This window comes from Tyto alba, unplaced genomic scaffold, assembly GCF_018691265.1.
Source record: "Tyto alba isolate M040663 unplaced genomic scaffold, T.alba_DEE_v4.0 Super-Scaffold_2, whole genome shotgun sequence".
In the NCBI taxonomy this organism is placed as follows: Eukaryota; Metazoa; Chordata; class Aves; order Strigiformes; family Tytonidae; genus Tyto; species Tyto alba.
Window position 1 is genome coordinate 90,947,770 of NW_024881282.1, and position 26,302 is coordinate 90,974,071.

General features: G+C 49.6%; 1 protein-coding gene across 1 annotated transcript in view; it reads right to left on the reverse strand.

Annotated features, from left to right (window-relative positions):
• The window catches only part of SHANK3 (SH3 and multiple ankyrin repeat domains 3), a 392,105-nt gene that overhangs the window by 320,076 nt on the left and 45,727 nt on the right, over positions 1–26,302 (reverse strand). The window contains exons 4-5 of the mRNA XM_042793413.1: positions 7,926–8,129; positions 4,142–4,213 (exon numbers count right to left, since the gene is read on the reverse strand). Of these exons, the coding sequence (XP_042649347.1) occupies positions 4,142–4,213; positions 7,926–8,129 (276 nt within the window). The remainder of the gene's footprint in view (positions 1–4,141; positions 4,214–7,925; positions 8,130–26,302) is intronic.

Genomic DNA, 26,302 nt, shown 5'->3' on the forward strand with positions numbered 1-26,302 from the left:
CCACCAGTTTTTTCACTTTTACCCTTCTGCTTCTCTCCAAAGATACACTGAAATCCAGGTCGGCTAGCAGTGCCACCGTCCCCTCCCCGCCACACCCACACCCCTCGTGCACTAACCCCAACAGGAAAGGTGGTGACAGTCACGCTGTGGACCTGCCGCGGGTGTTGTCCACTAAGCTGACACTTTCTCATTGCATCGTCACCCTCAGTCTGACTGCAGACCCAGCCTGCACCCAGCCCAGCCCCGCGCCGGGGCTGCCGTTCTGCAGCCGTGCAGTTTGCAGATCGAAAGGATCACTGTCCATGGCCAGCACTTCTGGCTCTACCCTAATGTCCATCATCCACAACAGTAATGGCATGAGTGCTCCTAATAATTACCTTAAGTGTGTTGCTTCTTTCCCCTTCAGGGTGGTAACATCCCAAGTCTCTTGGTAGCAAAATGCCCTTTGTGGACATTTTGGTAAATGCCAAGATTTTTCTGCGCAGATTTTCGTTTCTAAGGACAATGGGGTTGCCCTTTTCTAACATTCATTTTTCGCAGTCCCATTTCTAAATGGTCTACTGCAATTCAGTGGGAAAAATATCTGTAAAAAATGTCACTGACTGCAGATCCCAAGAGGCACAAGGGACTGAGGCTGACTGACTGATTTTACCAAGTCACTTCATTATTGCTAGCGATACAAGAAAACAGTTACCCCACTTCTTAAAGCAAGTCCACTGGTACTCAGAAAAAGGAGTTATTTTTATTTTTCTTGGTTTTCATTTTAATGGCAGTTAAGAATCATGTTTCAAGGACATTAAAAGATTCAAGCAGTATAGCCTGCCACTAAAAGTCAGACTCTAAACTCTGAACATTTTCATACTTGGCTCTCATTCAGATGAGACCACTAGTCACAGGCCTAAAAATTTCACATATACCACAGCCTCAAGAGCAGCCCCACCATCCTGTTATACCTAAAGCTAAGCCTTCACAGCCCTTTAAATTACCATATCTCTGAAAAAACGGTATTTCACTGCCCGAGCAATTAGGCATCGCTACAAATAACAGGGAAGCCTCACACTTCCAGCGATGGCATGGTCTGCACCAGACCGCAGAGGCATCACCTCCCAGAAGAAGACACCTGACTCGAACTGCACGGACAGAAGCAGAAGCCCCCGCAGCAGCTGACCCAGCACACAAGCCTGTACGAGCCCACAGCGGTGGAGGAGCCAGCCGTTCCCCGGGTCAGCCCAGTGACACCTCACCGCGCGTTCAGCATGGGAAATGAACCCCCAACCTGGTCCTGACCTGCCACCAGCCCCGGCAGCGTCCCTCCGCGGGGTCAGTGGCACGGTGGGAGGACTGTCCCCCCGCAGTCCCTTGCCCGGCAGCGCCCGGCGCCGCCGCAGCGGAGGTGGCAGAGCAGAAGGGGCAGAAGCAGGCAGTACCATGCTCTTCGCTCGGGCTCTGCAGTCCCCAGCAGCTTGCCGGTTTTCCCTCTGCTCAGCCAGCCACCGTCCCAGCGCGGAGCCCATGTCCCTCCACTCTCCGTCCCCCTCTCGCCCTCCAGCCAGCTGCCGGGAGGCTGCACACACATGCTCCACTCTCACCCTCTCCCAGCAAAACAGCGTCGATCCGTGCCAGGCGGGTAAGTCACGCTGCCGGCAGCTCTCAGCGCCAGCATCGCTCCAACGAGTGGCCGGCACGAGCCCCTGTCCCGCTTGCAGCCCTCCTGCGCTATCTATCCCCCGCAGCCCTGCACGAGCAGCCCCGGGGCAGGACGAGGGCTCCTCTTCTGCTCCCACGAGCAGCGCGGCCCACAGCGCCCACGGGCTCTGGGAAAACACCAGCCGAAGGAAGCGCTCCTCAGCATCCTCTTGAGGGAGGCAAAAGGGAGCAGAGAGGCAGGATCTCGCTCGGATGCTGTATTTTATTGGCAAGGAATGGTTTAAAAATAAAGAAACAACTTGAAGGAAATCTGGTTTTTAAGTAGAGATCAAAGCATGGAGATTAAGTGAATATTTAATAAAGCGCATTTATGGGTACTACACACTTGTAGGGGAAGTCCTCGGAGGCTGCCGCTCGGGTCTCCCTGGGGCAGGCGCCTCCAGCCCTCCCTCCAGCAGGCACGGTCTCTCGCTGGCAGGACGCAGGAGGACCATGATTCACGCTTCCTGGCGCCAGGAAGATGCTGAGAGCTTTCCAGATTTGCTGCCTGGATATTCTGATGCCACCAGACAGAAGCCTCATGACTTTATCTTCGTGAGTCAAACCTGAACCCTAACAGCATTTTGTTTCTTGTTTCTGCAGCTCTGCAAACCAAAGACAGAGGACCTGCTTCTTCCCACGAAGATTTTCACCTTTGGGGTAGGTCAAGCCCCTTGGGAGAAGGGTTTTTTTCCTTTCTGCTTTATGTTTGTGGCTTCACCTAGCTCAGCTCTCACTGTTGCACCCTTGCCTGCCTGCCTCTTGCAGAGCAGATGTGGTCAGAGGCAAAGCAGCACCCTGCAGACCCATGGCAGGAGCTGTGCACGGGCACCCTGTGCCCAGCGGCGACGTGGCTGCCAGGGAGCCAAGGAAGAGGCACAGCACCTCCACAGCCACTCGGCCCTGGGCACCCCCTGCGTGAGCCAGAGCCACTGGCTGCCGGGTGAGAGCGGCCGAGCAGCGGGGAAGGGTCAGGGTGGACAACGGGGAAGGGTCAGGGTGGACAACGGCACGCATCTCGTCAGAGGGCAAAAGGAAAACAGCCAAGAGGCTGCCCAGCCCTCCGCGGGAAGCGGTTGCTCTGCACAGGGGGTTTCTGAGGGAGCTCGTGACACACGGCAATAAAGGAGCTAGCAAGGAGCACTGGAGTCCCAACCAGTCCCATGTTCTTCCTAAACCAGAACCCCCAAAGCCTCCTAGCATGGCCTTGCCCAGCACAGTGCCCTCCACAATGGGCCACCCCCATGAGCCTCTCTATGCCACCGCTCCCTGCCCCAGCCCTCTCACAGACTCTCCCAGAAAATTAGTTTGGTGGGGGCTTCAGGTGTCCTCATGCCCCCCAGCAGTTTGAATGCTGCCCAGTGTGTTACAACCACCCAGCTGTGCAAGGACCACTGTGCTGCCAGCGTCCACCTCCTTCCTTCTGTCTCACAGTCCCAAGTGCTGCTGGCCCTGCCCTCCCAGGAACAAAGTCCCCACAGGGCCACATGCCCTCTCAAGGCACAACTCTTAGTAGCAGCAGCTATCTTCTCATGGTTCCAGACCTCTCCACAATTACTGTTTTTAATTTCTTAAGCAAGAAGTGACATCGTGGGACCACTGCAGCTGGCCAGAGGAAGAGCAATGCAAGAGAGAATCCAGCCAACACATGCCCAAGACCAGGTTACCATTTGCATCCCTGATCCTCCAGCTGTGCCAACCCAAGCATCCCTTGTCGCAGAGCCCAGGGGTTTTGGTGGGGTGTCTCTTCTCCCAGGAAACACCCATGTATGCAGAAGCACCATTCCTGACACACTCTCTGTTCTCCAAACACCCAGACAGTCTGTTCGGTGCCTGCACTGTTACTCTTGACACAAGCCTTGATTGCTGCTCATGACATGTGGGACCTGCAGCAGACCAGGAGCATTTTCCACTTCACATGTGGATCCTACCAGCAAAATCCTGACCCAAACGCATGGGTTAAAACCAGAGACAAAGCAACGAGCCCGCGTGCAAAGCAGAGGCATGCTGCAGCCTCTCACCGGGGGAAGGGAAGGCGCACTCCTCAATGTGCACCATTGTGCTCTCCAGGCATTTAGTGATTCCTCCATGCCAGAGAATAAAGCTTCTCTTCAGCTGGCCCATCATGTGTTCCCCGGCCTCACCACCCCACGGAAAGCTGACCCCATGCTCTTCCTGCAAAGGCTAGTCCAGCCACACACCTGCCTGCTAGCACACACAAGTTACCCCTGTGTGGGCACCCTACCATGGCTCGATGGGGTCCCTCAGCTTACACCCCCACCTAAACAACCCCAGGCTTTGGCAAGCACCATCCATTTCTCGTAAGTGCTTTGCAGTCTGGCAAGGAGGGAAGACTGAAGCATCCCAAAGCCTGGTATCCTCTCTGTGATAAGTCATCACCAGTGTCCAACATGCTACCAGGGCTTTGAGCTTGCCAGCTGGACTCCAGCCTTACCTTTGTATGGAGCTTGGCAAACTGCTTGTCATCCAGCAAAGTCTGGGTGTACACACGCCTTTTGTACCGGAACTGCAAGAGGGAAGAATGTCAGATATGAGATGAACAAAACCCACTCAGCACCAAACCACTCTCAAGCAGCTTCAGTGAACGTCAGCTTGCATGAAGACATTCAGTCTAGATCTGAAAACAACAACAGATACAGAATACACTGTTCTTCATAATTTGCTCTGTTAATTGCTCTCCTCGCTAAAGAAAATCTGACCAGTTTTTCATATGAATCTGTCCGGCTTCAGCTTCCAGATGGTGTGGGCTTTGTTCTGTTTCTTCCCAGTTAATTAGGGATCTCTCTAACAACAGGGTGACTTTCTCTAGGATGGTTCTTACACAGGTGGCCTAGAGCCGACTTCCCTGTAAGCAGGCTGAGCTCTAAATCTCTCATTGAGGGATCTTTTCTACTGTTCTCAGATCATTTCTGCTGCTTTTTTCTGTGCTATGCCTCTTTCCAATGTCTTTTCAAGTACACTGACTGCCACCGACACACTGCTCCAATACCAATCATTTCCACCCCAACCACTCCTAAAACCAACTCACTACTTGTCAGGGTACACACTGAAGGATAGCAAGGCCACGCTGTGGCACAGCATCACACTGGGAATTGCTGTTATGTTTCTTGACCAAAAGGCTCAAAATTTTCTTCAAAACTTTGTTTTCCATCATGAGAGTCCCTCCTTTGCAAGAAATCCGTGTCCCTATATGTTTGTCATTTGGCTGACTTCGGGCATACTCTGATGGGACTCCCACTTACCAAATGACCTAGACAGCACAGTTGACACTGTTATATTCTCGGTCAAACTTTGTGTAATCAGACTTTATCAACAGCAATTTTACATTTACACCCAGATCCCTGGGGTAACCACATCAAGCTTGACATTGGTTCCTAAGAAACCCCACTAGAAATACTTCTATGCAGTGATGATCGCAGTGACAACTGCCTTTTTATCATTGATAAGTTAGCCAGTGGCACTTGTCCTACTGATGTTTTATAGTGCTAATCCTGAACTTGAATATCATGTATAACAAAATCAAGTACCCCCAAGTGGCTGCTACCTTTGTATAGTTATCTTTATCAAGCTGAATTACAATTTCCTTAAAGAATTAAATTGGATTTGTTTGACTAGATCTTTTTTCAATGCATGAATTGTATTCTGAGATTTTGAATTGCTGTGAATTTAATCCTCCATCAACATTTCATTATTTCAGCTGGAACTGACACCAGGTTATCTTTGGACTGCAGTTCCTAAGCTCATCCCACTTATTTTTCAATACTGGGAAAATATCAGCACATTTTCAGTCTATCACAAACTTGTACTACTGGGCAGATGTTTTCTCACACAGCTTTTACTTTTTTTTTAATCATTCCAAGGTAGAAATTGTCTTGCCCACTGATTTAAAGGCGCTGGTCCTTTGCAGATGCTGCCAGTGTCAGGGGTCCTGTGTGCATCCCCACGCAGTCCTGAGAGCCTCCTTCTGCAGCTCCTCCTCGGGCCCAGCACCCCGTTAGAGGTTCTGCGGGGCAGGGCTCTGGCTGAGCCGGGGCAGTGCTGCTCTGCGGACCGCTCGCTTTCAGCCTCCCACACGAACTTGCCAGCTCAGGGGAACTCGCCCACTGCTGCTTGCCCAGCACTCGACCCGGGGAAGGTCCTGCGGGGCTCCAGCCGCCCCACGGGACGCAGGGAGGTCTGAGAGGGGGAAGCCAGGCTGCATTGGCTTCGATACAAGAGCAATGCACGCTGCCACCCAGGTGCAAGGCAAAAACCTCCTCTGAGAAGAGTTAAGCTGTGCAACATGTAGTCGGCTACTCAAAACTGAGCAGCAAAACTTCTGAAGAAGCAACTGAAGTGGGCTGTCGACCCTAAGCTAGTCACATCCCAATGGCTTTGCTCAACAGCTTGCCCACAAACCAGACTTGCGTGGGGAGGACATAGAGGCATGAGAATTTCCAAATCTCATTCACATTTACAAGGTGCGTGAACTGAATGTGTGATGATTAATAATGGTGAGAACACAACGATGTGTTTGGCATGCAAACAAAATAACTACCTCATTAAGGAAGACACAATAAGCTTCTGACAGTAGATAACAACCAGTAAGATAATATGGGATACAGTCAATACCCCCAAATGCACATGAGGGAAACTGGATCTCAGCAGATGGGCAGGTTAGACCCCACCACGCATTGCTTTATCACCAACACACTGTGTTGCAGCTGCTATTTTATCCCGATAAGGAACCTGAGTACCTATGGCTCTTGCTGGCATAAAACAGAACCAGCATCCCACCTCTCCACGGAACTACTGCAGATACCTGCTTTTTAGTGTAATTTTTCTGTCACTATGCACAAACCCCTCATTTCTCTCATTACCTTCATATGCAGCCCTGAGGGCTAATTTATCTTTTGTGTTCAAGAAACCTCAGGGGTATCAGCATAGGATTTATGTCTTGTAAATAGATTCTGGATTTTTGGTTTTCCAATAGGATTCTCCAGTGCTCAGCTGCCATTCTTATCTAGTTATGAAGAATTGAAATGACACACAGCAAACGTCCATGTCAAATCTGCATTTAGATGTGTGTGTTAAGACATTATGTGGACATTATGCTACATTATACAAAAACAAAGCATTAAAGCCTGACATTAAGAAATTTACTACCCCATAGGTTTATTTGCAAGCATTCTTAATGTTGTTCCAAATGTTTTTGTCTACATTAAATGTTAGTTTGCTAAGAAATTGTGCTGCACTTTCTTTCCAAATTAGTCGGGATTAGTTATAATAACAGCATTCACGCTTGCATTTATAAGAGCTCGTGCAGCTCAAACATGTAATGCTTTCCAAATACTCTGTGGGTAAAATATAGCACAAGAGCCCTAAATTTAGAGGTCCACACGCAGGTAACTAGACTCCCATTACAGCCAGTGGGGATGTCCACTGTGACAGTCAATGGAGCCCAAGAAATGCTGTAGGTCACCTTAGAATAAACACCTACATGTGATCACCTGAATCCCAACCCAAGGCAAAACCTATAGTGAATGTAAATACAGAGGTAATACAGTTAATTTCTGCTCTAGTTAATTTTCTGGAACAGAAAATAGTATAGATTATCCTCCATGCTCATCACACAAATGAGGTCCATACAAGGACAGTCATTTTGCTGTCAAAGCACACAGATGCATTCCAGCCTCTGCAGTGGTTGTAAATTGAATAAAATATCAAATTCATGTCTTTCAGCCTCCTATGCAAAGATCTCCCTATGGTTTTCCCCCTATATCTATGGGACTGTCTTTCCTTCTGTTACTGTAATTTCCCATAACAGTTATGCACCACTAGAAAAAAAGAAATTTTGATCAACAGGGTCGGAAAACAGGTAAGCTGTTTCACCGGGCTATGACAGATGTTATGGAGCTCTTGATCAGAGTCACAAGCAACTAAAACTCAGAGGCATTTGCCTCAGCTTTCCCTCAATGAATTCTGTGTGAGTAAACATACACCCACACAAATTTCTATGCTCTTACTCCTGGAAGGGAAATGGGGAAAAAAAAGGGGAGATGGACAGGGGCATTAATATCTGTGGTGCCTACAGAGACTACAGTGGAAGGGACCATATAAGTCCTACATACTTATGTACGTATTATATATATGTATGTATGTATGTATATATATCTGTAGATGTATATATAGATATACACACATTGAAAAAAAACAAAAAACAAAAAACAGATGGTTACCTCCAAGTAGGGGACAGGAGTGTCTGGATTCAGGGGGTACTCCCTCAGCAGGCGCTCCTCATCCAGAAACTTCCCAGCCCTGCCGTTGAAGGCTGGCTGGAAGAGCCCGTAGTTCAGAACATCCTTCAGGCTGTGGTTCAAAATGCAAAGGATGCGCTGCTTGGAAACCCACACGGGAACATCTGGGTTCAACCGCAGACACTTCTGTGGAGAGACACAGAGGACAATTAGAGCCGAGCATCACTGAGGTCCTGTACCCATAGCTGCACCCAGAAACAGCCACAGTAAGAACCAAGAGAAGGATAAAATGGGAAAACCACAATCTTTTCCATGTCAGTGGATTACGGAAAGGGGGAAAAGAAGAGTTAGAGAAGGATGAGACTCAGCAGATCCCCCCTAATGCACCTTGTAGGGTTCAGGGCAAACTCAAACACTGTACGTTGTAACATCCTATAAAATATGAGAAGCATCAAAGAATATTTTATGGCCTAATAACAGTATAATAGCAAAACTTCATTTAAAAATCCCCAGTAGAGTGTAAAGTCTATTGACTTCTCCACCACGGGCTTCAGAGGTGCGCAGACAAAGGAGGGGTGCACAGCAGCACTGTGAGCCCTGCCAGGAGCTGCCCTCTGCCTCCGTGCGACCCGGCGGGATTCCCTGGTCCTGTAAGCAGTTCCCCTCCCTCCTCAGGACCCAAGTCATCAAATATTTACAGCCCATCCCCTTCAGGCTGTATCTCTTCCAGCCGCGGCTCCCGGCTGGCTGCGGGGCCGGGGCTGTGGTGCTGGAGGAGCAGCCAGCCGTGTGAACTTGCCTCGGCCAGAGCCCGCCGAGCCGCCCAGCCCGGCACAGGAGCTGCGGCACCAGCGCTGTACCCCCTCCGCCACGGTGCCCGGGCCACAGGCTCTCGCTGGTGAAGAGCAGGGAGGCAAGAGGGTGACACACTGGCAATGTGAGAGGTTGGTCTCACAACAGCCTGTCCCCGTCAGCAGCCACCGTTTCCCCTCCCAGCCCCCTGGTTTTGCGTTTTGGCCCTCAACATTTCCCTGTTCCCATCACTTTGTTTTCCTCCTTGTTTGTTTCTCCTCCCCCTCCACACTTTCTGTGGGAGGAGAACACAGCGTTTAGCCTTGTTTCGGCATTTCATTTCAAAGCCACAGCCTGTCAGCCCTGTTTAACACTCCTGACTTTTTGTGCTAGAAGACAAAGTGAACAACCAACCTCCCTGCCTCTGCACTGCTCCCCCAGCAGCTGCTGCTTTCCCAGGCTGAGTCCGGCTCCACTCATCACACAGAGGCACTCCACACTTCTGTCCAACCTTGTTATTCCCCTAGGCCACATCATCACCCTTGCAACAGGAGACTGGGGGTACACGCCGTGTCCAAGGGGTATGAGCAGCACAGATCCACACAGCAGCACGAGCACGTTTTGCCCATGGAAGCGTTGAAGAGCCGAGGCCTGAATACAGACATCTATTTGGACTTACAGACAGACAGACCAACCCGACCCCCACCTTCTCCATGTGCTCAGCAACACTTCCCGCAGCTGGAACAGACCCACAGCAGCACCAGAGCTCCTGCCACCGCCGCACCACATCCCCTCCAGACCAGGAGAAGAGCATTCACCCTGGGCATCAGAAGTAACTGCACATCCTCACTCACCCCTTCAGCCCGACTTCCAACTTCAGAATTTAACCCCAGGGCCTGTTTCAGTCCCCTGACCCCTTAATAGCATCTTTTTGGTTCTATGAATGGAATGGGCACTGTTTTGAAAAAATTAAACAGCTTTGCCCATTGAGAAGAAAGTGCTGCTGCCAGGGCACAGGGCAGGAGCCAGCAGAGCACCCGCGCTGCCCTGCACAGTGCCAGCCTGCCTGGAAAAGCCACCGTGCGAGACAGAAAGCCACCGAGCTGATGTTACAGCTCATTTTTCTCAGGCACGGATAACTTGCACTTGGCAGCGTGCATTTGTACTGCAAACAGAGGTCAGCATTATCTATTTCATCGCTGACCGTATTAGTGAGTCAGCATGCTTATCAACTACGGCTTGTCCTACTGCAGGTGCTAAGGAAGAGGCGAACAGTTGCTGGTGTGAGAAATCAGGAGTTCAAAATCTTTGAGAAACGCCAGACCTGATCTCTTTCAGTCCTCAAAGAGAACTAGAATACGCATTATTTTTTTCAGGGACCCATAAATAAAAGATAAACATTATCTATACCTTTCTACATGCTTATTTAGCCTCTAGGACTCTTCCTCACTGACAAATTCTGTTGTTCAGTATTAAAATATATAGCTAATGGAAATAAAGGCACTGACAGGCATGCACCCATGCACAAGCATAAGCATTGGTTGAAGGAAGGTCCCGGCATAAAACCCACTGAATTTTATACCAAACTTTATACTGCAGAGGCATATTCTGGGGAGTATTAACATTTCATATTTAAGAGAGAAAACAACTTCCACTGTGCAGTGTGTCTCTTTCTGACTTTAACCTGCATCAGAAATCAGAAGGAAGGAAATGCCTACTTCGGATCTGAGGTCAAAACACTGCACAGCCCTTTGTGGGCATAATCCAGCTACTTAAATGTCTCTTATGACTCTGTTTCTCCAAACACCATCACGTGTATTAATGACTATCTCCTATCGGAGATCTCACAACTAAACTTGCTTATTCCAGTCCATGATGCAGCACAGCCACTCTGGGAGCAATCCAAAAACACAAGGCTAATCCCACAAACCCCTGCCAGAAGGGCTGCAAGGGACGTATTTGTGCAGCCTAAACGCTCAAGCCTGCAGGGATTAGCAGGAGAAAGCTGCTTTGTGCACGGGGGGACAGGGCTCACTTGCTCCAGGGCTCCTCTGCTTTCCGTCTCACGGAGGGGGCACGTTGCTCTCCTCCAGCCTCCAACACAGCCAGGACAGCCCCGGCACCTCCCACACCCGCACCGGGCTGATCCCGGGCAGAGCAGGGCCTGGCTGCCCGAGCTGCAGGAGCCGTGCTGGGCACCGATCCCATCCCATCAGGGAGAGGGGCTGAGCTCGGACAGCGTGGGCACCTGCCACCACTGCACAGAGGGACCCAGCCCAGAGCCAGCACTGCACAGCAGCTCCCATGGGCAGTGAGTAGCTCCCAGTCCCGAGGGTCTGAACACTCACATCAACAGTAATTTTAAGAGGCAACAAGTTGCCTTGTAGAGTCCCGACCTTGCAGGGGAAGGGAAGGTCTCTGCCCCTTCCTCTTGATGCTGTTCCCAGTGCCAGTCCCCAGAAGACCCAGGAGGGATCCCGGGGAGCCAAAGGAGGTACCTCCAAAGGGAGCACCCTGCAGCAGCACCAGTCCCACGTGCTGGATGGCCCAGCACCTGCAGAGCCCACCCTGCAGCCGGGCAGGTCCCAGAGCTGACACACAGGCTTGGAGCTGGGCAGGCTGGCAGCAGCTTTCGGAACACGCTGCTCACTGGTTTGCAGTTACAAGCGATAATTTCTTCCATACAATTATAAACTCTGATCACAACAGACAAAGCCTTAGGAACAACTCCTGAAAGAAAATGGTACAGCTTCTCAACTTTCAGACAGCATGGATGACTCCTTCCTGAAGTAAGAAAGAGCTCAGAGCTTCAGATTCAATCCTGAGCAAGGCACAGGATGACAGGCAAGATCTATTCAAAAGCCACCCTGCAATAATGACAATAAAGAACTTACATTCAACAATCCCTGAAGAGCAAAAAAGCCAAAAATTCTTCATTGAAGAGCACACAAATGAGAAAGAGTTGAAAGGAAATTAAAAAGCAGCAGCTGAAAAGGTACTGTGCTTTCAGGCAGCAGGGAGTATATTTCATAATACCACATTAGAAGCTCTGAGCAAATGTATGGCAAAAATGAAAAAACAGCCCCTACAGAAAGATGGAGCAGCCAAACCAACAGAGCAGAAGAATCTGTCAAAAGTGAAAGATTTCCTTTAGAAAAATGGGAGTTGCCTCTGAATGGGAACAGAAGAGAACACAATCCTGCCACACCACATGCAAAATGACAATGGTATTGCAGTCATCAAAACTAACAAATGCAGAGGAAGAGGGGAGCCTGATGGAAAGTGGGTGAGGCCGGCAAACAACTGAGGCACAAGAGTCATCCAAGGAGGAGTCCCGGAGCTCCTCCCTCGAGGACCAGCTGCAGGATGGGCTCCTCGCTGATCACCATCACAACAGATGGCAACGCAAAGGGTCTTGCAGGCAAGATATGTGAACTCCCCACTAGATGCACGAGCACAGCAGCTTTGAGAACACGACTGCAAGTGGCGCTGATCACCCGTGCACGGCGCTGGCTGTGCTCTGTACCACAGTGTGCAAACCCTCCCGGGAGCAGGAGCAGAGCACAGGCGGGAGACACTGACACCCAGGAGCAGATCTGCGATTCTGCCATGCTCCGGGCCCAAAGGAGCTGCGACAAACATTTACATTGCTGCAAAATCTGCTTATTTTCCATAAAGTCATGCCTCACACCTACAAGGAGAGCCTGGAGGAAACCCGCACCTATCAGAATAAGGCTGGCCTGCTTACCAATACGCACGTGTGTTTCCAAAATGTTTTCAGCAAGGTCCCTTGCTGCCATAAACTAAAGTGTCAGAAGCAAGAAAGCACTCTTTTGATCCCTAACCAACAAGGAAGAGAATAAACAAAGGTGAAGGTCAACCAGGCAGGTTTCCTGACATGGGAGTTCATCAGCAGAGTCACGTGGAGCCCATGCTGCGATCTGGGCTGAAGTGATGCAGAAAGGGCTGCTATGACACTCACAAATTGGCAGCACATCCAGATCTTCTACATCATGTGCAGGTCTGGTGGCCCTGTCTTTCAGGAAACAACAGAAACAGGAAAAAGGTAAAGGGAAAGAAGACAAAGGTGACCAGAGGCACTGAGCAGTCTGCACAGGACAAACGCACCACGTCTGAACTTGGGGCTGGAGCCGGGCGTCCCGGAGCAGTGCGCAGTGCCCCCAGCACCCAGCCGGGTGCTTGCACCCAACAAGCAGCGGGTCCTTGTAACACTGGGACTGGGACAAAGTTACAAGAACAGATTCTGTGTATAAAACAAAGAAGCCCAGGTAACTTTTTCACCTGTTCTTAAAAGATTATGCTTGATTTCCTCCAATTACACATTTTTTCGTCCCGATTACTCGTTAAAACCCTTCAGCAGCAAGCTCTTCCTGCGATCTGGGGCAGGCATCGCTGGTCCCCTGTAGCGTATGAAATCCCACAGGATCCTCCTGCCCTTGGTTGCACACCATCAGAAGGGATCAGAGCCACAAGACAGCCCTGACCAGGAATCACCCAGAGCACTCCCACCAGCAACCTCTCAAACCCACCACCAGCACTGGGGGCAGAGGCTGGGGGGCCAGCAGCAGCCCCCATGTACAGACAGCCCCTGGCCAGGATCATGGGACGGGTTGAACATCACCACTGCAGCTTGTTTCCCTGCATCACCATGGCCCAGGGAAGGAGCTGGGCTCTGCAGGGACCAGAGCAGAGCAACCACCGCTCTGCATTTCAGTGGAGAGGAAATCAGAGCAAACTTTCTGTGCACTGGATGCTGGCAAAAGGCAAAGTGGGACCAGCTTAGAGAGCAAGTTGTGTATGCTGGCAAAACAACAGGAATTTCTGGGCTTAGATCACCTCCTGAGGAAAGCTCTGGCCCTGCCATCCGCTGTGCTAAACACCACACCAGGAGAAGCTGCCTCCACCAAAAGGAAACAAGATAAAGAGCAGGAGGGAGGTTCTCAGCTCCCAGCAGGAAAGTACCCGACGCATGAGCCCTTCTTGCAGAGTTACATGCTACAGATAACAAAGTATTTCTCTCTATGGGTTTTCCAGCAAAACAGTTGCTGCTTATGAGCCAGACTGGAAGGATGTTGCTGACTGTTGTATCATCCCCCAGAATCCACTGCTTGAGACAGGAAGCCATACAGTTACTTCTATTTAAAAAATAAGAGTCCAAGAGCCCCCTTATTACAACTCTTCAGTAGTACTGACAGTAACAACCAGCCCTATCCTATAGTCCCACTAGTCAGTGCTTTCAGAGGAGCAGCTGCCTCTGATACAAACACAGCTTGAAATGAACGTTTAAAGAGATTCAACTCCTGATTAACTCTAAGTGACTGGTTCAGGCAAAACCTCCCTCTTACACAAAGCTACAACAGCTTTATTATTAACCACCTGCATAGAAAGGGCTGCTGAAGAGCAAAATCGCCAGCCAGTTTCATCCAACTGCTGAACTCTTCATACAGAAAAGACAGCACAGAGGGAAATGCAAAAGTGTTGGACCTGTAAATCAGGCTGACCCCAGCAAAGAGCCCAAGACAGGTTAAAGAGATGACTATTACCTTCAGAGATGTGGGAATGTTTCCTGCTTGGCTCATTGCAACACCACAACCACAGCCACCTGTCTAACTTGTAATCGCTTGGAAAATGAGGATCTGGGAAGCTTTAGCTCTGTCTAGGGCTGAAAAAAAAAAAATGCCATGGAGAGATGGAGAGAAAAGCTTCTTCTGGAGAAGAGGGAATGAGATCTTCTGTTCATCCAGCATCAAGACTGAGACATGCTAGTTGGGTAGATAGGTCCTAATAAACACATGCAAAAGAGATACAGAACTTCTCCATATAAAGAAGCAAATTAAACCAAGTTTGACTAGAGAATGGAAGAAACCAGTGAAAAGAGCATACTGTAGTTGCTTTTGGAGCACATATTCAGCATGCCCTCTGATTCAGCAAATTCAAAGCCAAAAGGGCCTGTAAGATCATCTCATCTGGTCAAGGTATCACTGCCCCATAAGTTTCAACCACTAACTCCCATTATGTACTAAATTACTTGAATCTGGCTAACAGTTTCCTGAAAAGCATCCAACTTGAGTCTAAAAACATCACATGATGGAAACCACGCTCCCTCCTTGGCTAAATTAATAAGCAAACAGTCATCCTCAATGAAAAAAAAAGATATGCCTTGGTTCTCATTTGATTTCCCTTGTTTAAACTTCCAATACAGTCATTATTTCTTGTTTTATCTTTCTCTGTGATACTGAATAGCTCTTTAGTACTCAGTTTCTTGCTACACTGGTAGCCCCCATTTAACACTGCCACCTCTCAGCCTTGTTTCGGGTGAGCAGAAGAGGCTGATGTTCATAAATTGTAGTGCATATTCTCCAGATTTCAAATAATTTCTATTGCTCTTTTCAGCACCCTCTTTAATTTTAAATACACTTTTTAAAGTGCAGAATCGGAGCCAGAGGCAATATTCCTGCATCTGTCTCTCAGCTGTCATATACAGCTATAAAATATTATCCTCACCTCAACTCACTATCCCCTTGCTTCCATCTCCAGGCATCACATTAGCACTTTTCACTAAAGCATGTGGCAGTTTGGGTTCGGTTTACTTTGACCACTCCATTCCTTTCAGATGGCCAAACCCTGCATCCTTTCCAGGATAAAGCTCTCTGGTTTCTAGATCTGGCATTAGTTATAGAGTCATAGAATGGTTTGGATTGGAAGGGACTTCAAAGATCACCTACTTCCAACCCCCTGCCATGGGCAGGAACACCTTCCACTAGATCAGGTTGATTAGTCCCTAGTTACCTGCAAAACTCTGCATTTGAATTAATTAAAAGACAATTTATTTTGATGGCCCCAGGTCTAGTTTGCTCTACATGTGTATAAAAAAAGATCAGAAGATGGGGATGCAGTCTCTAACATCCCTAAACCAGCAGTTGTTGAAATGGGAGGAGCACAGGGGGAACGGACTGCAGACTTTGGCCACTGCTGGAGATGAATACTGGGTCAGACAACCGGTTTAGACCAGTGGGGCTTTTTTGTGCTCATATTTATGGCACCTATGCTCACATATTTATTCATAACTCCACTAATGCTTTTAGCTATATGAAAAAATTGTCAACAGAGGTAATATTTTTACTCCTGCTTCTGTATTTTTATACTTAGCATATTGCAAAACAGTAATTTCTAACATAGCCTAACAACCTAACATAAGATCTTTACGGATCAGGTTGTTAATGAAAGAACTCAGGCGTTAACGTAAGTTTAGGTCCTAATGGATCTTTATGATCCTTACGATCCGTAAAGAACTAAATTTCTTACATTAACCTCCAAGTCCCTTTCTGGTGTTAACACATTCAGTTTAGGCTATCGCGCAGGCATTAGAGTCCACGTTCCTCTCTTTAATGCACCTGATTTTGCATCATCAACACTTATCCTTACCCATTGGGGGGTTTTAAGCTTTTGTTACTGATTTTGTCCCCCTGAATCTCTTCTCTGGGCTTGACCTGTTACAGACGGCTTTGCGCAGCTGAACAGCTCTACTGCCCAGGGAGGAGAGGGAAGGGTCTCACCCACACAGCTGATCAAGAGATGTGCCACGGCGGGGAGGAAAGCACAGACAGGCCGTTTTCACAGCAGAGTCCCACAGGATTCGTGCCAGTGTCTGTGCTGTTCATGGGTCTGGGATGGTCTGGGAAGGGGAGATGAACTGTGAGCCAACAACTAAGGTACCTGGTGTAGTAAAACTGAGAGCAGACTGCAAAGCCCAGCAGAAGGACCTCACAGAGCCAAACGGCTGGAGAGTACAGCAGATCAACCCCACGCAAGTATAATGCTAACAACAGGCTCTGAGCTGGCTATCGCCTGGCTGTGGCCAGCAGCCCTGTGACCCCACCACAGCAATGCTCAGCAGGTGCCCCACAGGATAGCAGGGACCAGAGGAACAGAAAGTGCCACCGTGTCATTGCAGTCCCCTGGCACGCCTGTGTCCTCAAGGCCACCTGCCGTCCCAGTTCCATTTCAGAAAGGCCATACCAGAAGTGAAAAAGGTGCAGACCAGGGAGAAAAGATCAGTGGCTGGGAGTGGCATCTGTGTGAGGCTCAACTAAATAGAAAAGACCCTTCAGTCAGGGAAAGAGAAGACTGAGAAGGAATATGACAAAACCAAAAGTGGCACGGAAAAGATAAATAGGTATTATCTCCTTGGGAACTGATGCAAACACCACAAGACAAGGTGACAGATAGGACATCTTCATTAGACACACTTGCACTGATCTGCTCAACAGCATGCCGCTGGGCTCTGGCAATCGTCTCCAAATTGGTCTCCCAGGTACCTTCACTTGCATAGTCATAACCACAAATCAGCACGGTGTGCATCATCAGGCATTTGGCTTAACCCAGTTGGAGCACCCTACCCAGATCTGACTCTAATTGCAGCAATAACTCTTAGGTTATAGTTTACTACCACTCTTCTCTTCAAAGCTACAGCTTCCCCAATCTTCCGTTCACCTACACCCCCTCTGCCTCGAGGTCTCAGCAACCAGTCTAATTTTGTCCTTTTTCTTCATACTTAAGACTCCAAGATTTTGCACACACCTTGTTTGTTACAATTGCATTGTTTCTGTTAAATTACACTAACTCCTACCCACCAGCAGTAAGTCTTTTTCAAAATAAAATTCAGGAGAGTATTAAGTGAAACTACTGGAGTCAAAGCAGGACAAAGAACTGTATTTCCTTACTACCCAGCCTGTGTTCGCTGTGGAGCTCCACACCAGCAAGTCACAGGCTCAGGCCAGGGATGGCTCCTGGAGGAGGCCGGTCTGGCTCAGGGCTGTGGCTGGATGAGCGCTGAGCATCTCCAAGGGCAGAGACCCCGCGGCCTCTCGGGGCCCCAGTCACTGCCCAGCCTCCCTCCGGTGAAGGGCTTTTCCTGCCACGGAGGGAGGACGTCCCTGGCTGCGTCCCGTGCCTCTCATCCCACCGTGGCCCCGCCGAGAGGAGCCTGGCTCCGTCCTCCCTCCCCACCCCGTCAGGCAGCCGCAGGCCGCAGTGGGGTCTCCCCTTCGCCTTCTCCTCTCCGGGCCGAGCAAACCCCGCACTCGGCCTCTCCCCGACCTCCCACGCTCCGGTCCCGACCACCCCGAGGCCCCCGCGGGACCCACCGCTCTTACTGCAACGTCCGTCCCGCACTGGTGAGCCCCGCCTGGCCCCAGGACCCCGGTGGGTCTGGCCCGTGCCGAGCGGAGGGCAGCAGTCCCTGCCCTCAGCCCGCGGCGAGCGAGCAGCCCTGTCCTCCCGCCTCACGGCCGCTCCTGCGGCTGGGGACAGGGGCCTCCCCGCCATCGTCCCGGCGGTCAGTGAGGACACCGAACGGTACCGGGCCCTGTGTCCGTCCCTGAGGAACGGGCTCGCAGCCAGCCACCAGCGGGGCTCCGTACGGCCCGTCACCGCCCTTCGAGCCTGGTGGTCCCGCCAGCTTTCCCCCTGCCCCGTCGCCCCCCTGCCCAAACCACCCCTGTCCCGCGTTGCAGTGAGGACGCTGCAGGAGGCCGCACTGAGCACCTCCCCAAGCCCAGGGCGACAGCCTTGCCTGCACTCCCCTCGTTCAGGGACAGATGCCCCACTGGAGAAAGCAATTGGGTTGGTTGGGTACAGTTTAACCTTGGTACATCCACACTGGCTACTGCCAACCACCTTCTGTCCTTCATGTACCTGGACAAGGCTTCCAAGAGGGTTTGCTCCATCGCCTTCCCAGGGTCCAAGGTGAGGCCGAGAGGCCACCAGTTCCTTGCAGCTTCCTTTTTCCCCACCCTTGATACAAGCACAAAGAGTTGGTCTGCATTCAAAATATACTACTACAGTTTCCTGGAAGAGACATCAGTCGGGGGCTATCAGGTAACCCATCTCCAGCCCATGGAGCCCCTAACCCAACTGCTGATTTAGGCTGGAGAGGTTCCCTGGGGAAGCATCACCACGTGCATGTCCCTCGCCTCACCCCTCCAGGGTTTGTCCTGACCCCTCCAGGAGCAGCAGACAGGACCCTGCTGGTCTGTCCCGGTGTCACCACACACCCATCTGCCGGCTGCCTGTGTTCCTCTTCAAATTAGTGATACTCTGAACAAAGTTACGAACTCAGAGGTGTTTTCTCTCCTGCCCCTTAGGACCCTGCCAAACTCTCCCAAAGACAAGAATTTATCATTTGTTAATGCTTTCTCACTCCAATCTCTTTGCCTGGCACTCGGTGCGTTGCAGCTCTTCTGCTCCCCACACGAAACTGCTACAGCCCTTTCAGAAACATACCCATCAAGCTGTTTTGAACTTTTGATAAATCCCATCAGTCAGCTCTCTTACATCCATTCTCCCTTATTAAATAATTAAAACAGATTAGGGAGACATGGTCTTCTGAAAATGCAATGGTTAAATCTTCCCAGAAATTATTTTCCAGCTGATAAATTTTCCTGTTTTCCATTACCGGTATAACCACTATGCCACATATAAGTTCATTGGTCTTTATCTCTCCACATTGACACCAAGGCTTTTGCTAAAGGTGGCTTCAACAGCTCCTTCTTGATAATCTCTTTTCCCTGATATAATAACTGTTTTGAGCAAAAAGAAAAAGCACATTACTACCTACTCATCTACTCCATACATAAAATTCCTTCAGTAATTACCTGCTGTTTTGTTTTTTTAAATCAGTTTGCCTCAGAACTCACCTGCTGATCCATTCTTTTGTGAAACTTCCCCAACACTTTATACTGTTAATTCAGTTTGTTTCTCCATCTCACTGCCTCCTCGCGTGGCTCTACCACAAGCTCCGGGTGCTCCAAAGGGACCGTACTCCCGCGGCTGAGGCGCGCGGTGCTAAGGCTGGCACGTCCCCGCGCTCCACCGTCATGACAAGGGGCTGTCGTCGCCGGGGGTCCCAGGGACAGCGCCTCTGCCGGGGCCACCACACAACCCCTCGCGCTTGCCAAGGGGCTGCGGCCCCGGGGTGCCCTCCCACCCCGGCAGCGGAGCATCCCGACAGCCCGGTGAGCAGCGGCACTTGCAGCGGTGCCAGCTGGCGAGCCAAAAGAGATGCTGGAGGAGGCGTGCTCCTCTACTCAATGGCTTTTAATTAAAAAAAAAATAATGACAATGTTGATAAATTTATTAACCACTCCCCTGATGATCAATTCAGCCAGTGTTTGTCCAACATGCAGAGCCTTGGCAGGCTCCCAACAGCAACCCGAAAGCTTGACTGTTCCCAGGCAACCACAGCCTCCAGGGTCACACAGGACAACTTGACAATATTACCGTGTTTTCAATAAAAATTCTGCCGTACAAAGGTATTTCAAGTTGGCAAATAAACTAAAGTTAATAGTTAAATAGTATTAGGAGGGGCGATACTGACCACCTTACTTCCACATTTTACCCAGTTTAAAAAATTTGCATTTTTCTTCTATTAGCAGCCACAGAGTTTGCAGGCTGCTGCATTTAAATACTGAAGATTCTTTTGAATCTATATGGAAATTTGTATCATTCTTCCCACAGAAAACAAAGACCCTGAGGCAGAATGCAATTACTTTGGTCGAAACACCACAAAAAGTAGGAAAAACCCTAAACCAACCCAGTGAAGAAAAAGACAAGAACTGAATGTGTCCATGCAATAAGAATCTGGGGAAACATAGTGGACTAAAAATGGTTTAACAACCATATAAAAATTACAGCTTCTTGGTGCTAAGAAAGGCTTCTCAGCAAGAAAAAAATGGTCACTAAGCAAGAAAAATCTTATGCATACGTTCACTTTGGTCTAATGCAAACTAAAACAAGGATATCAATTAAACGAACACGGATGAAACTCTAAGGAGATGATGCAGAGCTTTCATCAGCATCACTATGAAGAAAAAGGAGGATTTCAACAGAAGCATGAACATTTAAAAATATAAAGAGCAAAAATATTAAAAGTATGCATTACTTAATTTCTAAGTTTTTTTGTTATCAAATTCAAGGTCAAGTTGGATGGGGCTTTGAGCAATCTGATCTAGTTGAAGATGTTCCTGATCATTGCAACGGTCTTGGACTATATGATCTTTAAAGGACCCTTTCAATCCAAACCATTCTGTGATACTGGGATTCTAAATAAAGCATTTCATATATCATTTTACATTGCTACAAACATCCATAATTTACAATGACAAGTCCATCCTGAAGCATGTGCCTTAATTCCATCTACCCAGTATATATCACTATCTTGCTCAAAATACTTAGCAGTACCAGACGGTGAGCTAGCCCAGAAGATAGCAATTTGGTGAAAATCCTACAGAATGAGGTGGTAGCACTGGTATGTGTGCTTTCCAAAAGGAGGTGATCTAAGCAGCTACCATTCACCTTTACCATCTGTGCCCCACTCGAGAGTCCTCAGCTTCCGACCACACCGGAAAGACCCCGCCAAGCACTACCAGCACAGTGTTCAAAGACACCAAGCACTACCAGTGCAGCCTCCAGACCCCAACAAGCTCTACTGGTACAGCCTCCAGACCCCACCAAGCTCTAACCCCACCAAGCTCTAACCCCACCAAGCTCTACTGGTGCAGCCTCCAGATCCCAACATGCTCTACCAGTGCAGCCTCCAGACTCCATTTAGCAGCTCTACTGGTGCAGCCTCCGGACCCCACCAAGCTCTACCAGTGCAGCCTCCAGATCCCATCAAGCTCTACTGGTGCAGCCTCCAGATCCCATCAAGCTCTACTGGTGCAGCCTCCAGATCCCACCAAGCTCTACTGGTGCAGCCTCCAGATCCCACCAAGCTCTACTGGTGCAGCCTCCAGATCCCAACAAGCTCTACTGGTGCAGCCTCCAGATCCCACCAAGCTCTACTGGTGCAGCCTCCAGATCCCATCAAGCTCTACTGGTGCAGCCTCCAGATCCCACCAAGCTCTACTGGTGCAGCCTCCAGATCCCATCAAGCTCTACTGGTGCAGCCTCCAGATCCCAACAAGCTCTACTGGTGCAGCCTCCAGACTCCATCTAGCAGCTCTACTGGTGCAGCCTCCAGATCCCACCAAGCTCTACTGGTGCAGCCTCCAGATCCCATCAAGCTCTACCGGTGCAGCCTCCAGATCCCAACAAGCTCTACTGGTGCAGCCTCCAGATCCCATCAAGCTCTACTGGTGCAGCCTCCAGATCCCATCAAGCTCTACTGGTGCAGCCTCCAGATCCCATCAAGCTTTACCGGCACAGCCTCCAGACCCCAACAAGCTCTACCAGTGCATTCTCCAGATCCCATCAAGCTCTACTGGTGCAGCCTCCAGATCCCATCAAGCTCTACTGGTGCAGCCTCCAGATCCCACCAAGCTCTACTGGTGCAGCCTCCAGATCCCACCAAGCTCTACTGGTGCAGCCTCCAGATCCCACCAAGCTCTACTGGTGCAGCCTCCAGATCCCAACAAGCTCTACTGGTGCAGCCTCCAGACTCCATCTAGCAGCTCTACTGGTGCAGCCTCCAGATCCCACCAAGCTCTACTGGTGCAGCCTCCAGACTCCATCTAGCAGCTCTACTGGTGCAGCCTCCAGATCCCACCAAGCTCTACTGGTGCAGCCTCCAGATCCCATCAAGCTCTACCGGTGCAGCCTCCAGATCCCAACAAGCTCTACTGGTGCAGCCTCCAGATCCCACCAAGCTCTACCAGTGCAGCCTCCAGATCCCAACAAGCTCTACTGGTGCAGCCTCCAGATCCCATCAAGCTTTACCGGCACAGCCTCCAGACCCCAACAAGCTCTACCAGTGCATTCTCCAGATCCCATCAAGCTCTACCGGTGCAGCATCCAGAGCAGCCATGCTCACCCCACCATTGCCTAGAACAACCTGGTAGCACAACTTTGGCTCTGCTTTCCCCACAGCAACTACACCTCTTTACACGGAAATCGATGCCAAAACACTGCTAGGGGAAGAGAATGAAAATGCTTTTGCTTTACTGAAGCAGGCACTGCTGCTCTCATAGCTCCCATTTCGCACTTGGGCTAGGACCACTTTGCACCGTTGGCAGATGCTGCTCCCTCTCCCCTCCAGCGCTGCCCTCCCGCACCACCCCCAAGCACCTGTCAGCCCTCTCCCCCCAGCACCCTCCACAGCCCGGCCCGAGCACACGCTGCTGCCTGGAGCTTCTGCCTCCAGGCACTTGCTGCCTTCCCCCAGCCACCGCTCGAGGCTTCCTCCGCTCCAACAGCTCGCCGCTCGTCACAGAAGTCAATTTTGTAAAATGATGGGTATAAAAGAAAAAAAAAGTATGAATTTCCATTGATTAACCAGTAACAACAAAGTGCCAATCAGAAGCAGGGAGGAGGATCTTCTAAGGTTAGCTGGCTGTTTAATTAATCAACCAAACCTTTAACGATGCCAATGACTTGTGAATGTCAGGACACATTTAGAGAAACAGTGGTCTACAGCAAAACTGAACTATAAGCTAAAAGCAGTTATGGACTGTTTTATTAGAAGTATTATAATCAGGAAGAGCATGACTTTTAATAGACTGCAAGAAGTTTTCTTTCTATTAAGAACTGTAAATTTACTGGACCATGGGAATGGAGTAGATGCCATGGTTTGCAGGCATTGTTTAATATTGCCTCATGACATCTGGTCTGCAGGATTTTAATTAATCAAAATTGTCATGGATATGCCACCATCATACCAGCTGAGAGCTGAAGAAACGTATATTTGCAACAATAAATAATATCAAAGACTTGAATGGAATAAGGTTGGATGGTGTCAGGGGCCAATCAAAGAGCAAAGATATTAAAAGAAAATAAGATGACACTAACAAAGTTTGCATCCTAAATAAGCAGGATGTCATACCATTGAATATATACTATCACGAGTTATATCACAACATGTTTCTAGACAGTAATATGAGACTCAGCAAAAACTAATCCTGTTTTGTAAAACCTCCCACACACACATACTCAGCAGAGGAGAGAAACTATGCAAGTTGCAATGCCTGATAATGACCTACACATGAGACAGCAAATTAGAAATATAATTACCAGCAATAAGCCGGGGGGGGGGGGCGGGGGGGTGGAAAGAAATGCGGTGGAAAAATACACTCTGTCAGATCACAGAAAAGGGAAGAGAAATTACCCCCATTCAGCTCCAGTTCAGCTTCATTTGGAGCACCAGCCCCTAAATTAATCTGTGCCTTGATAAACAAGCACTAGCAGTGGGAAGAAACACCATTTAGTTTTAGTTGCTGGTAAACACCCACAGTGCCCTCGGAGAAAAACCCAGCAAGTGCAAGCAGCCAGCTCAGGGCTGGGCAAGGCTAGCACCAAGGCAAAAGGCTTGAAGATAAAGCACCATCACAGCTCCAGGTTTATGATCCCCTGGGAGACAGCACCCACGGGAGAAGGGACACCGCTGCTTCACCTCCTCCACCAGCATGGCACTTGCTTCTGGTACAAGTCCACACCCAGATTCTGCTGTGAGGATCCCAGCAGTTTGTGACCACGGTACTGCAAGGGGTCCACAGGCACCTCCGCAGTCCTCCGTCATGCTTTACGCTGCCCTGTGGGACAGCCAGGCTCCCAGGGAAATCCCCCCAGCAGCGAGGTAAGATAACCTGCAACGTCCTGCCCAGCCCCACCAAAGAGAAGGGGCATTTCCAGGTGCCACAGGCGTGAGGCACTCAAAACTGGAGCACGGAAGAGAGAGGAACATCTCTATATGCACAGCCCAGTATTGTCAGAAAGCACCATTGTGCTAACAGGAATGGGAAGCAGCTCCAGGACTGGCGTCCAGCCCTTACAGCTTGGGATGGGCGATCTTGCTCTGGGCTGCTTTCCTGCTCTGTGCAGAGAAGTGCATGTCCAGGGCTGCTCAAATTTGCCTTGCAGGATGGTCTGTGGGAAGGTAGCATGGGGCCCTTTTGCTCCTCATCTCCCAGCTCCTTCTGTTTTGCTGTTTTTTCTAAACAAGCACAGCCTGGCATCCCTACTTCACACGCACGAGGAGAGAAACGGCCCTCCCACAGCAACACTGCAAGTGCCCAGAGAAAATTTCGGAGGACTGAGACGGCTCCCTTGTGCAGCAGCAACCCCGAGGCTGCTGCAGCAGCTGCAGGAGCAGAGTGCAGCAAGGCCTCTCCGCAGAGCTGCGAGCGCAGCAGGGCCATGAGCTGCTCCCCATGGGCAGCCACAGGACAGCCACCGGCACCCAAGCCTCCAGCCCCCCAGGGCCACGGTGGGCAGCTCGAGCCACTGGGGACGGGCGGTGGGACAGCAGAGCCCACCCACCAGCAAGGGCAGCTCAGCGCCTGCAGCCGCTGCCACTGTGGTAACGGGGCTGAGGGGCTTTCCCAGGTCAGCCCAGGGAAGGACACAAGCTGGACGGAGAGCCAAACCGAGTTCCATGGTGCTTAGTGATCTCTGATGTGATCAAAGTCCATTTCTGCAGAGCGTGGGGTGCTGAACCAGAGAGCCCAGACCCCAGCGCTCCTCCTTAGCCCGTCCTCAGCCTGAGAAACGCTGTGTACCTACTGCTGTACAAATTTCCTTCCTAACACAGCACAGTGACTGGCACTGTGCTAAAATCTCATACAGAGGGACAGCAGATGATGAGAAAAAGACAGCATCTGAAAATACATTTTCTCAAGAGCTAGGGACAGTAAAGCATGCTGTAATCTCCCACAGAAGCAAATAACCTGCTTGCTCAGGATATCTGGGATGAAGACTAAGTATCAATGTGAGAAGTTAGGCTGAGAAAATGCTTACTGGAACTTTCAGTTGATTTGGTTCTTGAATTTAGAACTACACTTCAAAGACACTACACCACAGAACGATTCTAGTATATGCATCTAAGATGACGCATTAATGTTAGGACTGTCCAGTATCAGAAAAGTACCAAAAAGAATGAAAGGAATTGAAAAAACAGTTCATATTTATTAGTTAACCTAAAGTGACCAACAGAAGGAAAGATTAGTAAAACAAATATTAAAACACAACAATCACTTTAATAGATCACTACAGTGTTGTAGAGTTACAATGACAAACAATTTACAGTTATTAATAAAACTAAATCAGTGCTTCTGTGCACCCTTTTTTATGCAACATATGAACTAGAAAAAAGTTTATACTGAAATGTAACTTTAAGCAGGAAAACAGAAATAAGAACATCTGCAGGCGGGAAAATTTGTCTTTGTAAGTGTTCATACAACACCTAACATACTGACAATGCAATCACAAATGAGAACCTGGGTATTGCCATAAATACTTAACAGTATCTCTTACAATTATGAACCCGTAAGCCAGCATGGCCAATTCAGGTTGCTGCAAAGCTACAGGAAAAATTAGTAAGGTCCCTTGGACTCAATTACCAACAGCAAGTGCACAGTCTTCCATCCCATTTTTCATTTACTACTGGAGCAGCCCTCAGCTCTGCCTCCCCACCAGAGAAACCCCCGGGATCGCAGCTGGCTCCGCAGGAGCCCAGACAAGACCACTTACACCAAAGCCACACGGCCCCCATCCCAAAGCAACACGAAATCTCTGATCTTGTTTCACACTTCACTGAGTGTAAACGCGAGGCAGCA